This window comes from Scyliorhinus torazame, chromosome 11 (assembly GCF_047496885.1).
Source record: "Scyliorhinus torazame isolate Kashiwa2021f chromosome 11, sScyTor2.1, whole genome shotgun sequence".
Taxonomy (NCBI): Eukaryota; Metazoa; Chordata; class Chondrichthyes; order Carcharhiniformes; family Scyliorhinidae; genus Scyliorhinus; species Scyliorhinus torazame.
The window spans coordinates 234,171,735-234,187,514 of record NC_092717.1 but is presented as its reverse complement, the minus strand read 5'-3'; the positions used below and the strand labels follow the sequence as shown (position 1 = coordinate 234,187,514).

The window sequence follows — 15,780 nt, the reverse complement described above, 5'->3', positions numbered from 1 at the left end:
CAGCCGGCCAATGGGGTTTCCCATTATGGCCACCCCATGCCGTCGGGGAATCCGCGGGCGTGAGTGCGCTGCCGGCGAAGCGGGCGGATCCCACAGACGGAAAATCCCGCCCTATGCCTTTAAGCAGTAGAGATACAGAGACATAAACATGATCACCTTGCTATTTTTTCTTGGGTTGAGATGTAACCTTTTGTTCTTTTTTGAATTGAACTCTCTCGACAAATTGTTAAAGAAAACCTTTGCATCCTTGTTATTGTCTGTTTCTCATGAATGTGTCAGTGCTAATTAATTATGGTCTGTAAAGCGTTCCTGTTTTACATCCTCATCCATTGTTCCAGTTCTTATCTCAACATTTCTTTTTCCAAATTTGGCCGTGAAAATACTCAAGTTCTACATTTTATAATTTCAGCAAACAACAGTATACGCTAAATTGTGCACTGACATATAAAACACAAAAATGTCCTGAGAGCGAATAACGATTAATAATTTGGTTAAGTAAAAAGAAAACCAAAAACTTTAATCTTGTGAGATTAAACCAAATCCTAATTCGACATATGTCCAAAGATGTGCAGGTTAGGTGGATTGGCCATGCTAAATTGCCCATAGTGTCCAAAATTGCCCTTAGTGTTGGGTGGGGTTACTGGGTTATGGGGATAGGGTGGACGTGTGGACCTTGGGTAGGGTGCTCTTTCCAAGAGCCGGTGCAGACTCGATGGGCCGAATGGCCTCCTTCTGCACTGTAAATTCTATGATTCTATGATATGTATGCACAGCCAACCGGAGTATTTTACAGTCTGGAGGTGCTGCCTGACCAGATGAGATGCTTCCAGCATTTTCTCTTTATTGTCACAGAGTTAATGTTCATGCTGAAGCCGTGTAACTAGTTCTGCAGTAACTTCAAACCTGTTCCTTATAAAAGCCCGCAGCCAAAGTATTAACATATTCTCTGTTGAACAGACTGGAGCTCGGGATAGTTCCACAGGAACAGCTAAGTAGATGCAAATAGATATTGCAGATGCAGGAAGGACGTTCCCGATGGTGGGGGTGTCCAGAATCAGGGGTCACAGTCTGAGGATACGGGGTAGACCATTTAATACAGAGATGAGAAGAAGTTTCTTCAGCCAGAGAGTGGCTGGCCTGTGGAATTCGCTACCATAGAAAGTAGCTGAAGCCAAAACATGTGTTTTCAAGAAGCAGTTCGATATAGCGCTGGGGCGAAGCAGATCAAAGGATAAGGAGGGAACGTGGGATCAGGCTGTTGAGTTGGTTGATTAGCCGCATTCATGGGCTGCACGGTAGCACAGTGGTTAGCACTGTTGCTCAACACCGCCAGGGTACCAGGTTCGATTCCCGGCTTGGGTCACTGTCTGTGCGGAGTCTGCACGTTCTCCCCGTGCCTGCGTGGGTTTCCTCGGGGTCCTCCGGTTTCCTACCACAAGTCCCGGAAGACGTGCTGTTAGGTGAATTGGACATTCTGAATCCTCCCTCTGTGTACCCGAACAGGCGCCAGAATGTGGCGACGAGGGGCGTTTTATTAGAATCAATGGGGGGAGGTGCCATGCTCTGAGGTCCCGGGTTCAAATCCCACCAAGGCACATGGTGGCATTTGAATTCAACAAAAAAAATCTGGAATTAACAGTCTAATGACGACTACGAAACCATTGTCATTAAAAACCCATCTGGTTCACTCATGTCCTTCAGGGATGGAAATCTGCCGTCCTGACCTATGTGAGTCCAGACCAACAAGCAATGTGGTTGACTCTTAAATGGTGACTCCGTTCAAAGGCATCTTGGGATGGGCAACAAATGCTGGCTTCATGGACATGTAGTCACATGTGGGCCCCCAGAACATTATTCTGGTTCACTAGTCCAGTGACAATGCCACTACACCACCACCTCTGCCATGTTTATTTGGTGTTGTTTGAGTCACTATGTATCAATCAGCAGATCGCACATTTCTGTTATGCCCTCCTCTCCAAATCAGGAGCACGAAAGCTGACAGTAACATCTCTATCAACAACTTGGCAAGGTGAAGCAGGCACCAGTGCACCTGGAAAACGAGTGTGATATTTTGGCAGGATCTTTATGTCTTTGTCCCTGCACTTTGCAACCAAACTGTTGCTTTTTCTTATTTATCATTATCTTTCAGATAACACTGCGGCGATTCTAACTCGGAGAGCTGGTTTTAGCCGAGGAGAACAGGCCATTCACTTCCTGCCCATTCTGATAATGGACAACGGGACCCCATCGCTCGGCAGTACCTGCACCCTCACTATCCGAGTGTGTAGGTGCAATAACAATGGCATTGGCCAATTATGCAACGTTGACGCCTTCCTTCTGCCTGCTGGGCTCAGTACTGGAGCTCTCATTGCCGTACTGGTCTGCGTCCTGATGTTATTGGGTGAGTAACCTCACAGTGCCTATTGGGCCTCCAGCTCGGCTGACGAGTTGAAGGCCGGGCGGGGCCGATGGCTGGAATCTCGATTTCCTTTGCACCATTGCTTGAGTTGTACCTCTCGCAGATTCTGAAGGACCTTGACAGAGTGGACTCTGAGAGGTTGCTTCCGCTGGCTGGGGAATCTACAACATGGCGGCACCATCTCTGGGTAAGATGTGATCACTTGGGACTAAGATAAGGAGAAGGCCCTGCGTTCAAAATGTTGTGACATTTTAGAATTCTCAAGAGCAGAAGGGTTATGGGTGCTCCATCATTAAATATATTGAAGAGTGAGTTGGGGGTAGGTTTTTGGTTTCTCAAGGAATACAGGGGCTGGGACTATCCATTGCAGGTCTGCCCCGCTACTGCTGCTGGCGAATGCGGAGAAATCGGCCGTGACTTTTGTTATGGGCCAGGGTTTAGAGAACCCCAAAGTGTATCGTGGAGTTCACCTGACCCACACGTTTTAATAGATTGTGGTATGGGGAGCACAAGGGCCTACTTTACTGGTGTGGTACAGCAGAAATGGAAAAGTATTTTTTAAAGCAAAACAATGTTTATTCTATGAACTCAAGTTAACCTTTTTGCAACATGCAGTGAACATCTTAGCAACCATCAATTCAAATACAACCCCCAAAGAAGACAACACTAAGTATCCTTTAAGCTGTCCTTTTAACATCCATAAGACTTAAAACACCTTTTACCAGAAGCACATCAGGTTAAAGTCACTACTGTTATTAGTTTTAAATCACCAGGATCGATTTACAGTCTTTAAATTACAGAGCGAGATTCATACACTTTCTGGCTGTGACTGCAGCTATCCAGCTCTGAAAACGAAACTAAAACACACCCTGCAGCAAACAGCCTAAAACAAAAGTAAAAAGCTGACAGAAGGCCCAGCTCCACCCATTCTCTGACGTCACTGCAGTAATAAACACCCATTTCTTAAAGGTGCTCTCACTACAGATATTTATATACACACCCATTTATAAACACCCATTTCTTAAAGGTACTCTCACATGACACTTGCGCTGATGGCAGGATTCTCTACTCCCTTCGCTTGTCAATGGGGTTTCCCATTGAAGCCACCCCACGCCAGCAGGAAACCCACGGGTGGGGGTGCACTGCCTGCAGGACCAGAGATTCCCACCACCAATGAATGGACGGAGAATTTGGGCCAGTGGGAAAGTGGAGTACAGGCTGAATGGCGGATCAGGCTTGATGGGTCACCCTGTCTAATTCCCTTTCCAGTTCTCACGTCCTTAAGTTCTTAAGAATGCAGGGGGGAGAAAAACAGAAAAGATAATGGGCATGATTCTCCGTTTCTGAGACTAAGTGTTGACGCCGACGCAGATACCGTGGACTTTCACAACGGCAAAACTGGTGCTTCACCTGGACTGATTCAGCAACTGTGGAGGGGCTAGAACCGGCGCCACGTGGAACACAATCGATTCCAATTAAAAACGGTTCATGATTCGACGGGTCCGTGATTGACACTCGGGAGGCTGACAAGCTGCAGCCGCACATACACGTTACATTCCCCACACACACACTCATCCCAGCCAACAAGATGGCACTGGTTGTGCTGGAGCGCGCCCATACAGCTGATGGGTCAGCTGGGGCCAGAGGGCACCCAGGTGGAGTGCCTCGGGGGGGGGACCTATATGACCCGTGGCTCTAAGTTCACAGTGAGCTGTCAGCGGCATGCATGGCTGCCTTGTCGGCTGAGGCAATGGTATTCCGTGCCTGTCCACCCCGACCCCGCAGCCTACAGGCCATGCTCCGCTACTCCCGCCCCCCCCCCCCCCGACCCTGACAGAAGCCCCCCAGCCAGCGGCACAACTGTCAGCAATGTTGGACACCTTCCATACCGCCTCTCTCTCCCTCAGCAGCCGTGACGCCGGTTTCACTATTTCTAAAAGCACAAGTGAACCGCGCCCTCAGGAACTCAGCCCTACGGGGGTGGAGCATCGCGGAGGACCCGGAGAATACCGGGTCGGGCCCACTAATGATATGCAAATAGTGTCTACTGTACGTGCATTCCAGAACACATTGACGCCGCTGTCGAGGTGACAGAGAATAGCCATTTGGCGTTAAAATCGGCGCCTGCCGCGATGTTAGCGGCGGAATCTATTCTCCGCCCAAACGGGTTTCGGGATTTCGCTGTCCACCAAGGGAGAATCCCACTCAATGATTTTTACCCACAAATTCAATCCACACCTGAGAGCAATCCGATTTTAAATGATTAAAAATGACTTTTAAAAAACATGCACGAGGAAGTACAGTGCTCGGTTTCTTGGTAAATTGGTTTTACAAATCGCGTTTGAAAGCTCTTAAAAGTTGCCTCTTGGTGTCCCTCCAGCCAAATGAATCAATATAATTTTTCGGAGTCGCCTCAAAGATCAGCAAGCAAACACAATTCACCGAAACTCCCAACAGGGTCGATTAATTCATTTGGGGATGGGGGGGGGGGGGGGGTGAGGGGGTCTGTTTTGAGGGCGGGGGACTGTTTCTCGTGAAATGTTTCTAAAATCAGTGCAAAAGATCATGGAGTTGCTCTGCACGATAACCACGTGTACATCTGTCTCATCCTTTGGGTCAGTTGTGTTGATTTTGGGCGAACTGGAAAAGATCAGAGAAACTGGATGGCAACTCAGGGCCAAAGTGTTTCGTTTGCACAAACCACAATGACCAAAATCGTGATATTCGGCAAGGTACACAGTCTTACCTCGTTTGACTTGCTGTAATTATTAATCCCGGGAATTACGTGACCCCCGAATTGGGAAATCACGCGGGCATCTTTTAATATTCCTTTTCAAAAACGTGAAACGGGGGTTGGGGTTCATTGCAGTTGTGAGTGCAATTACAGATCTGCTGAAGAAGTTACACTTTGAGGAATCTGCAACCATAAATGCAGAAGCAAATCTAAAATCAATATCGCATCTCAGCAGGGAGATCTTAAATTCATTCGACAGCTTGAAGAATCTGGGCAAGGGAAGTCTAGCGGTTCATGCGAACTCCTGTCTTCTTATAATTGCACAGAGTTTGTTGATTGCCAATGCCGTTTTTCTGCCTATTTCTCGATTTAAAATTTCCGAGTGATGACGTTACACGTGATCTGCTGATAACACTGCAGTTGTGAAGGTTGCACAAGGAAGTGGGGCGCGGTTTAACCACCACGCTGTGCGCGGCATGGGCGTGGGCGCCCGGGGTAAATCGTGGGAAAGGCCAAAATTGAGATTCTTGCCGGGCGCAAGCCAGTTTGCAACTCACCCGGCCTCAGTACCCATCTCGCCCAAATATGGCGGCAACATAATTAATCCTCGTTTACATTCATTTCAGCCTCATTAACAAGATTGAAGTCGAATGCGGTGGCCTCCCGGGAATTATGTGACCCCCCCATTGGGAAATCATGCGGGCATCTTTTAATACTCCTTTTCAAAAACGTGAAGCTGGCGCAATGGCAGCTGAGGGGACGTGAGGAGATGAGTAGCCATTTCCATTTTCTGGCACGCAGCTCAAGGACATTGGATCTGCAACCCCAGTGCTCAGATGGGGAATGGGGGTGAGGGGGGGGTGGGGGGTGAGGTGGCGCATCTTCACGGGAGTTCGCTTGGTCAAGCCGCGAAAGCGTTCCAAGTTGTGAGTCACCCCTGGGCCGGGAGGGGGGGTGGGGGGGGCGGTGAGGGACTTTGCGTCTGTGAGGCCTTCAAGGCAGCTTTAATTATTGTGGACACCCATAACAAAGGCAACCACAGCTGTGTCTGTCTGCCCTACCAAACTCTCTCAGGACAGAGCCCGGCTGCACCTCCTATCCTCAAAGTCGATTTCACTCCCTTTGACTGTGAGCAGCCTTTAGCTTCACAGCTGAAGACTATTTCAAATGGGGAATTAGCCTTGTAAGCCGTGAGAGCACTTCACACTCCTCAACTCTCACGTGCCTCCTCGAGGGCACATGTGCCACATCTCAGAGGATGATTAATGCATTGCATTTCAATCAAACTTTGAAGCCTGAACAATGTGTTGGAACTCTAGGAAGGTCAGCGTCAGAGAGACAACTGTCAACAACCAAACACTAAAGAGCAGGGCTTCAGGATATTGGAGTGTAGCTGCACATGGCCTCCCTAATATTCATGGCCTGGGATCTATGGGCTCATGATGTGGCCGTGAATGAGTGTGCAGAGGGAGGTTTGCCAGCACAACTGGCTCAATAGATGGCACTCGGAGAGAAGGCCAGATACGTAAGGGTGGGGGAGTCCTGGTGGATTTTGAGGTTCCCGGGATGGAAGCCCTAACTGATTCTCCAATTCCATACAGCTACCAACATGGATGGTGGTGTTGGTCCCGGAGCTGCCCTTGCGCTGCTGGTGGCAGCCTAGGGGTGAGAGAAGGCCGCAACAATGACAGAGGCTGGAGGCAGCAACCCATGTGCAGGTGGCTGCTGCACACCCTGAAGACCCGGCCACCCATCAGACCGAGGACAAATCCAGGGGCAGAGGCAGGGGACAGCCTAAGGTGTACAGGCATTGTTGGACTTTCGATGAGTTGACGGACAGCATGTGCAGTAGCAGACTGCGAGGTGCCAGGTCTGTGCCACGTCCCCACAGACCCGGCACCCCGTGGAGGAGAAAAGCACCCGCACCCGGTGGCCATGAAGGTACCACGGCCCTCAACTGGGTCATTCACAATCTACAGTCCACAGGTGCATCCGGGAAGCCATGGGTGCCGTGTATGTCCGGGCATCGAACAACATCACCTTTGGGCTGGAACAGGCTCACAAAGATGCCCGGTCTGCAGGATTCACCATCATCGCCGGGATGCCGAACATCCAGGAGGTAATCAATGGCATGCGTGTTGCTTTGTGCACAAGAGGCATCAAGGAGCACGCCCTTTATTAACAGGAAGGGTTCCGCTTCCCGAATCGTCAGATGGTGTTCGACCACTGCCTCTGTACCATGTACGTGTGTGCCTGCTACCCAAGGAGCATGTATTACAGCTACATCCTGGGGCAATCGGAGATCCACAGTGTATTCAATGACCACCCCACGATGATGGGTTGGCTTATAGGAGACAAGGGGTACCTGCTAAGGTCCTGGCTGTTAACGCCACTGTGAAGGCCAGAGACCAAGGCAGAGACTCAATATAACGAGGCACATCTTGCCATCCATGCTGTCATTGAGTGGTGCATCGGACTGTTGAAAATGCGGTTCCAATGCCTGCACTGCTCTCGTGGAGCCCTGCAGTACACTTCCGGAGGATCTTCTGCTTTGTGGTGGTCTGCTGTGCCTTCCACAGCCTGGCACAGCAGCGGGTTGACATGCTTGAGGAGGAGGGAGAGAGACATGCGGCCTTGACGGAGGAGGAGTCGGACTAGGAACGGCTGGAGGATGGGGCCAGAAAGAACCGTAGGAGGAGATGGAGGACAAGCAGCGGTAAGGGTCCGACAAGCCCGGAGAACCAAGACCTCATCCTCACCAGATTCCCATAGGAGGAGGCTGTGATCATCAGCGCAACGCCACTCCCTAATCCCAGTCTCCCTCCCCAATCCCCCTCTTCAATCTCCTTTCCTCCTCCCATATCCTGCTTCCCCCCTGTGGCGAGCAGCTGAGGCGTGACTCTGGTGAATCCGACGGCGAGACAGCCAGTAATGGCGAGAAGCACGTGGGGGATCAGTTTTGGTACTAAGTGTCATTGAATACGGGCCGTGATCTCGCCAACGCTACCGCCAAGAAACAACCCACCAAACGTGCCCAAAATAACACTTAGAAATTTTTCTGTTAAATCGAGCCCAATATCGCCCATTTCCGAAGCAATTGTCTTCAGAGACCACGCACAAACGTTTTTCAGTAAGCTGTGCACAGAGGGTCTCAATTGCCCAATCTTCTTGGAAAGCTCAGTTGCGATGGGCGGAATTTCCCCGTTTCTTTGCAGAGTGTCACAGCGGGCGGGAAAAGCGGCTGCAAAATCGTCGGCCCCAATGGTGGCTTTATCCGTCGTACGACTCGCAGCATTGAAAAAACAATGGCAAGGGCTGGATCGCAGGGGGGGGGAAGCAGGCAGGGCGGGTTTACTCAGCATCCACCAGGCCAGACACTTGCTTTTTTTAAAGTTCAGAACGCCATTTTTAAAGGCCGCCCAAGAGTAAAAGTAGAAACTGCTCCCCCCACCCCACCACCCCCCTGGTGCAATGTACTCAACCAAGCTCCTCTGGTGGGTCTGCCCACTTGGTTTATGCTGCGGAAGGTCATTAGTAATTCATCTCGCCATGAGGGATAATGATACGTGGGGGATTATCAGGCACAGAAGCCGGTAAAATGGTTTTATAAACCATGTGGAAACTTTAAATACAATGAGGACAATTTTCAGCTTCATTTGGCTGAGCGACTGGCTGAATGAATTGAAAATCAGATGAGGGTTCTTTCACCGATGTGAAATTCACTGCGTCAAAAGTCAGCTCAAACAATTGCAACTGAAATCTAACCCCTGTTTCTGTCAAAAGCATTATCATCATAGAATTTACAGTGCCTAAGGAGGCCATTCGGCCCATCGAGTCTGCACCGGCTCTTGGAAAGAGCACCCTACCCAAGTTCAGCACCTCCACCCTATCCCCATAACCCAGTAACCCCACCCAACACTAAGGGCAATTTTGGACACTAAGGACAATTTATCATGACCAATCCACCTAACCCGCACATCTTTGGACTGTGGGAGGAAACCAGAGCACCCGGAGGAAACCCACGCACACACGGGGATGATGTGCAGACTCCGCACAGACAGTGACCCAAGCCGGAATCGAACCTGGGACCCTGGAGCTGTGAAGCAATTGTGCTATCCACAATGCTACCGTGCTGCCCCTAGAACCCTTACAGTGCAGAAGGAGGACATTGGGCCTGAGTTTGCACCGACCCTTCCCGAAACAGTACTCCACCCAGGCCCCCTGTCCACCCAACCCGCCCTATCCCAGTATCCTAACCTGCACATCATTGGATTGGATTGGATTTGTTTATTGTCACGTGTACCGAGGTACAGTGAAAAGTATTTTTCTGCGCGCAGCTCAAACAGATCATTAAGTACATGGGAAGAAAAGGGAATAAAAGAAAATACATAATAGGGCAACACAAGGTATACAATGTAACTACATAAGCACCGGGAACAGATGAAGCATACAGGGTGTAGTGTTAATGAGGTCAGTCCATAACAGGGTCATTTAGGAGTCTGGTAACAGCGGGGAAGAAGCTGTTTTTGAGTCTGTTCATGCGTGTTCTCAGACTTCTGCATCTCCTGCCCGATGAAAGAAGTTGGAAGAGTGAGTAAGCCGGGTGGGAGGGGTCTTTGATTATGCAGCCCGCTTTCCCCAGGCAGCGGGAGGTGTAAATGGAATCAATGGCTGGGAGGCAGGTTCGTGTGATGGACTGGGCGGTGTTCACGACTCTCTGAAGTTTCTTGCGGTCCTGGGCCGAGCAGTTGCCATACCAGGCTGTGATGCAGCCGGATAGGATGTTTTCTATGGTGCATCTGTAAAAGGTGGACATGCCAAATTTCCTTAGTTTCCTGAGGAAGTATAGGCGCTGTTGTGCTTTCTTGGTGGTAGCGTCGACGTGGGTGGACCAGGACACTAAGGGGCAATTTAGGAGGCCAATCCACCTAACCTACACATCCTTAGACTGTGGGAGGAAACCAGAGCACTCGGAGGAAACCCACGGGAGACAGTGCACACTCCACACACGCAATCATCCAAGGCTGGAATTGAACCTGAGTCCCTGGCACTGTGAGCCAGCTGTGCTAACCACTGTGCCACCGTGCCATAGTAGGCACTCATAGAAGCATGCCTCTTGATTTGGTGCTATCCAACCAGACTCTTCATTTTACAGTTAGGGTACTGGACCGACCACAACATTTGTTAGGAGGCTGGTTGAAAACCCTAAACAATGTTTTTAATTTGTAATTCTGTGAGGAAAGGATACTTGACCCCAGGAGTGATGACTCTGACTAATAGATATCTTTTATGTTGAAACAAACTTTAAGCACAGAATTAACCACATTAATATCAAAGAAATAGCCTTACAATTTTCAGTTAAACAATTCTTAAACAAAAGGAAAAACTTGAACTTACCTGGTATTGACTCCAATTAAGCAATCCAATAAAGTTCAAATGACACTTGTAACTAAAGTTAATAACAACAGATTTACTTGCTTAGCTATGTAGAGATTTTTGGAGAGAGTTCCTTTAAAGGGCAGATCTAGTACACTTCTGCTCAACCTAACAGCATTTGGCAAAAACTGCAAAACTACGGAGTGACCTGGCTCCTCCCATTAATCAAATCATCTGCATCCCACTAAGATACCTCATGACTGTCATGTTCTGTAGAACGGTCAAAGTGAATGAAGAACCACAGAACATCTAGTTTAAATAATTTATTATGGAACAATTGTGTGATAACTAGGATAATTAAAATAATAAACTACTAACACTAATCAACTATTGTGGAGCTACTGCAAAATACGTATGTCTTCCAGCATGACCTACTCCCAACTCGCCGACTACAGGGTAACGTGGTGGGTTTACAATGCCACCTAGAGGACATGCATAACATTAGTGGGCAGCACGGTAGCACAAATGGCTAGCACTGTGGCTTCACAGCGGCAGAGTCCCAAGTTCGATTCCCTGCTGGGAATGTGCGGACTGTGCGGAGTCTGCACGTTCTCCCCTTATCTGCATGGGTTTCCTCTGGGTGCTCCGGTTCCCCCCCACAGTCCAAAGACGTGCAGGTTAGGTGGATTGGCCATGCTAAATTGCCCTTAGTGTCCAAAAAGGTCAGGAGTGATTATTGGGTTATGGGGATAGGGTGGAAGTGAGGGCTTAAGTGGGTCGGTGCAGATTCGAAGGGCCGAATGGCCTCCTTCTGCAATGTATGTTCTATGCTATGCTACACTGCCACCTAGAGGACATGCATAACATTATGTACAAACTTGCTTTATGCATATCATCACAATGCCCTGCTTAGCTAGGACTAAATACAACCCCTCATAAATTACCTACTCTCCAGGGAATTTCCAGCAATGATAACAATATCCCATTCGCCCTTTATCTGTAACCAAGTAATTGATTGGAATGAATGATCAGCTCACTCTTTTACTACACTTTAATTACAGCTTTAGCAGACACAGTCTGGGTATCTTAATCAGAAATCTTTAATAATATTACTGCAACAAACACATACTTTAACCTGAGGTTTTAATATCATTGCTGCACCGTATATAAAATATAATATGTAACAATTTCATAGATTCATAGTTTCATAGAACATACAGTGCAGAAGGAGACCATTCGGTCCATCGAGTCTGCACCGACCCACTTAAGCCCTCACGTCCACCCTATCCCCGTAACCCAATTAGCCAATAACCCCTCTTTTTAAAAAAAAAATTTAGAGTACCCAATTAATGTTTTTCCAATTAAGGGGCAATTTAGCATGGCCAATCCACCTAGCTTGCACATCTTTTGGGTTGTGGGGGCGAAACCCATGCAAACACGGGGAGAATGTGCAAACTCCAGACTGACGGCGACCCAGACTAAGGGCAATTTATCATGGTAATTTCATCACAGTACTTTAGAGGATCATTCTCTTTCATTAAAAATTGATTGATTGGAGCCTGACAGATGTGAAAGGCCAGAAGAGAATGAGTTTGGTAATTATTATGCTTCCAGGAGTCCTCTTAAAAAAAATCTTAACTTAAAGTTAAGACATGCGTTGCAAAAAAAGGATCAGACTTCTATTTCAAATCACCAATAGTCACAGTACATTGTGTTTGGATGAATATGTAGTTCATCAATGGTAAGGGTGATGTTAAGAAGCTTCAAGGTGACTTAGACAAGTTGAGTGAGCGGGCAAACACATGGCGGATGCAATATAACCTGGACAAACATGAAGGTATTCAATTCGGATGGAAAAACAGAATGCCAGAGTATTAATTAAATGGTGACATTGCGGAATGCTGACAAACAAAGGGACTTGTACACCAGTCACTGAAAGCAAACATGCAGGTACGGCAAGCAGTCAGTGTCATGATATGCACTCATGCCCATAATGAGATACAATAGAAAGGCAGTGGCAGACACCCAGTACAGCCAATCAACACACAGGCCAGAACACAACCAATCACCAGGCAGAATACTAGAAGGTGGTCTCCCATTATAAAACACACGAGGCATCAACACTCTGCCTCTTTCCACTGGTGACAACTGTAGTGACAGTCAGGGTGTATATATCAGTTAGCACCTTCTACACATGGCTCAGAGCTAGTCTGGTCTAGTTAGTTATAGTAAGCACGCTTAGATTAGTAGAGTGTCAAACCCACAGCGAACTGTGTGCACTGCTTAACAAGTTCAATAAAGCGTATTGAACTGACATCACAGTTTGGAGTCTACTTTCAAGTACAACTGCACCCAGTTGCAGTCCGTGTTACCCCAGGGTGATTAACATGACAGTCAGGAAGGCAAATGATATGCTGGCCTTCATTGCAAGAGGATTTGAGTGCAGGAGCCAAGATATCTTACTGCAGCTGCACGGGGCCTTAGTGGGGTTACACCCGGAGTGTTGCGTGTAGTTTTGGTCTCCTTATCTAAGAAAAGATATACTTGCCATAGAGGGAGTGCACAAAGGTTCACCTGACGGATTCCTGGGATCACAGGATCATCGTGAGGAGGTAATTAGGCCGACTAGGCCTGTATTCACTGGGATTTAGAAGAATGAGGGGGGATTGCATGGAATGTATAAACTTCTGATGGTGCTGGTCAGACTGAATGCAAGGATGCGGTTTCCTTTGGCTGGAGGGTCTCGAACCTGGGGTCACAGTTTCAGGATATGGGTTAGAACATTCAGGATTGAGATGAGGAGAAACTGCTTCACTCAGAGGGGGGAGGGGGGGGGGGGGCGAACCTGTGGAAGTCTCAACTGCAGAAGGGTGTGGAGGCCAAGAAGGAAATAAATACATTTCTAGACTTTAAAGGTGTCAAGGTGTATGGGGAAGGCGCTGGAGTATGGGGTTGACAGAGAGGATTAACCGTGATCATGTTGAATCGTGGAGCAGGCTCGAAGGGCCAAATAGCCTAGACCTGCTCCTATTTTGTACGTTTTCTGTGATTGTTTAGTGGCCATGTATCATCAAACTGCAACAGGCCACCCTGAACATGTTCTCCGTTGTTTCCTCCTCAGCGCTCATCCTGCTTCTCCTCGCTCTCAGGCAGCACAGGAAAGATCCTCGGTTTGCTCATGAAGGTGACGAAATCCGGGAAAACATAGTCAGGTACAACGATGAAGGGGGAGGCGAGGAGGACACGGAAGCCTTCAACATGGCCACCTTGAGAAGCTCTCGCGTCGGGCGCAGGCCCAAGGCGCGAAAAGACGTGAAGTCCGAAATTCCGTCCCTGTACAGGCAGTCGCTCCAGATGATGCCAGATGCGGCCGCTTTTCGGGAGTTTGTCAAGGAGCGGCTGAATGAAGCTGACACCGATCCCTCTGCTCCCCCATTTGATTCCCTGCAGACGTATGTGTTTGAGGGGACCGGCTCAGTCACGGGGTCCTTGAGCTCCTCGGCTTCCTTTACCTCCGGGTCGGACGAGTGTTACGAATACCTGAGCGACTGGGGACCACGCTTCAGAAAGTTGGCGGACCTGTACGGGTATTGTGGAAGTCGCCCAGGTACATGAGGCGAGAGAAGGACATTTTCACAGCTTCAGACTCTCTATAGACTTTGTACTCCTGACGTTGGGTCTCATCCCCCTGCCAGTGAACGTTGGAAGTTCAGCTCCCTGCCACATGTGATTTACTGACCATTTCTTTTAAAGACCAGAAAATCACCTGCGGCACACCTGGGTTTCGAACTCGCACATCCAGCAATGACCCTCAGTCACTGGAACCTCAATATCAGGAGGTTAACTGGAGTCGGATGTTTCCCACTGACAATTTTTAAGCATATATTTAGCAGATAGTGAGAAACCTCTCAAGAGCAATCTGAGTGACCATAGACTGACAGAATCCCGACAGTACAGAAGGAGTCCATTTGGTGCATCAAGTCTGGACCCACCCTCCGAAGGAGCACTCTACCTGGGCCCACTCCCCCACCCTATCCCTGTACCACCTTCTGGACACCAAGGGGCAATTTACCATGGCCAATTCACCTAACCTGCACATCTTTAGACTGTGGGAGGAAACCGGAGCACCCGGAGGAAACCCACGCAGACACGGGGAGAACGTGCAGACTCCGCACAGACTGTCACTGGAATTGAACCCAGGTCTCTGGCACTGTGAGACAGCAGTGCTGACCACTACAGGAGCTTTTAGTGGGAATGTCTTGATGAAACGATTGCGTTGTCACCCCACTTCATTCGAATTCGACCATCCAGAATCATAGAATCATGGAATTTACAGTGCAGAATGAGGCCATTCGGCCCATCGAGTCTGCACCGGCCCTTGCAAAGAGCACCCCATCCAAGCCCACACCTCCACCCTATCCCCGTAACCCAGTAACCCCACCTAACCTTTTTAGACACTAAGGGCAATTTTGGACACTAAGGGAATTTAGCATGGCCAATCCACCTAACCCGCACATCTTTGGACTGTGGGAGGAAACTCACGCAGACACAGGGAGAACGTGCAGACTCCGCACAGAGAATGACTCAAGCTGGGAATCGAACCTGGGACCCTGGAGCTGTGAAGCAACAGTGCTAATCACTGTGTTCCGGTGCCACCGTGACACAGATTCTGGTGCGAAAGAACGAAGGGAAATATTTATCACGCTGACAAGTGTGACCCTGGGACTGATGAATGTGAATTCAAAAGTTCAAATAAGATCTGCCTCACATCACTATGCAAAGGTGTTCTGTTTGTGACCTACACAGTTAAGGGGTCAGGCTTGACTGAGTGGTAATATTCTTGCCCCTGTACCTCGAAGTTTGTTGTTTAAGTTCCACTCGAGGCACTTGAGCACATATAGAACATTGAACATAGAGAAATACAGCACAGAACAGACCCTTCGGCCCACGATGTTGTGCCGAACCTTTGTCCTAGATCAATCATAGATTATCATTGAATTTACAGTGCAGAAGGAGGCCATTCGGCCCATCGAGTCTGCACCGGCTCCTGGAAAGAGCACACTACCCAAAGTCAACACCTCCACCCAACACTAAGGGCAATTTTGGACACTAAGGGCAATTTATCATGGCCAATCCACCTAACCTGCACATCTTTGGGCTGTGGGAGGAAACCGGAGCACCCGGAGGAAACCCACGCAGACTCGGGGAGAACGTGCAGACTCCGCACAGACAGTGACCCAAGCCGGAATCG

General features: G+C 48.7%; 1 protein-coding gene across 1 annotated transcript in view; it reads left to right on the top strand.

Annotated features, from left to right (window-relative positions):
- The window catches only part of LOC140385855 (cadherin-7-like), a 141,601-nt gene extending 126,052 nt beyond the window's left edge, over positions 1–15,549 (top strand). The window contains exons 11-12 of the mRNA XM_072468448.1: positions 2,150–2,401; positions 13,651–15,549. Coding sequence (XP_072324549.1) covers positions 2,150–2,401; positions 13,651–14,144 — 746 coding nt within the window. The 3' untranslated portion in view covers positions 14,145–15,549. The remainder of the gene's footprint in view (positions 1–2,149; positions 2,402–13,650) is intronic.
- The last annotated feature ends 231 nt before the right edge of the window (positions 15,550–15,780 follow it).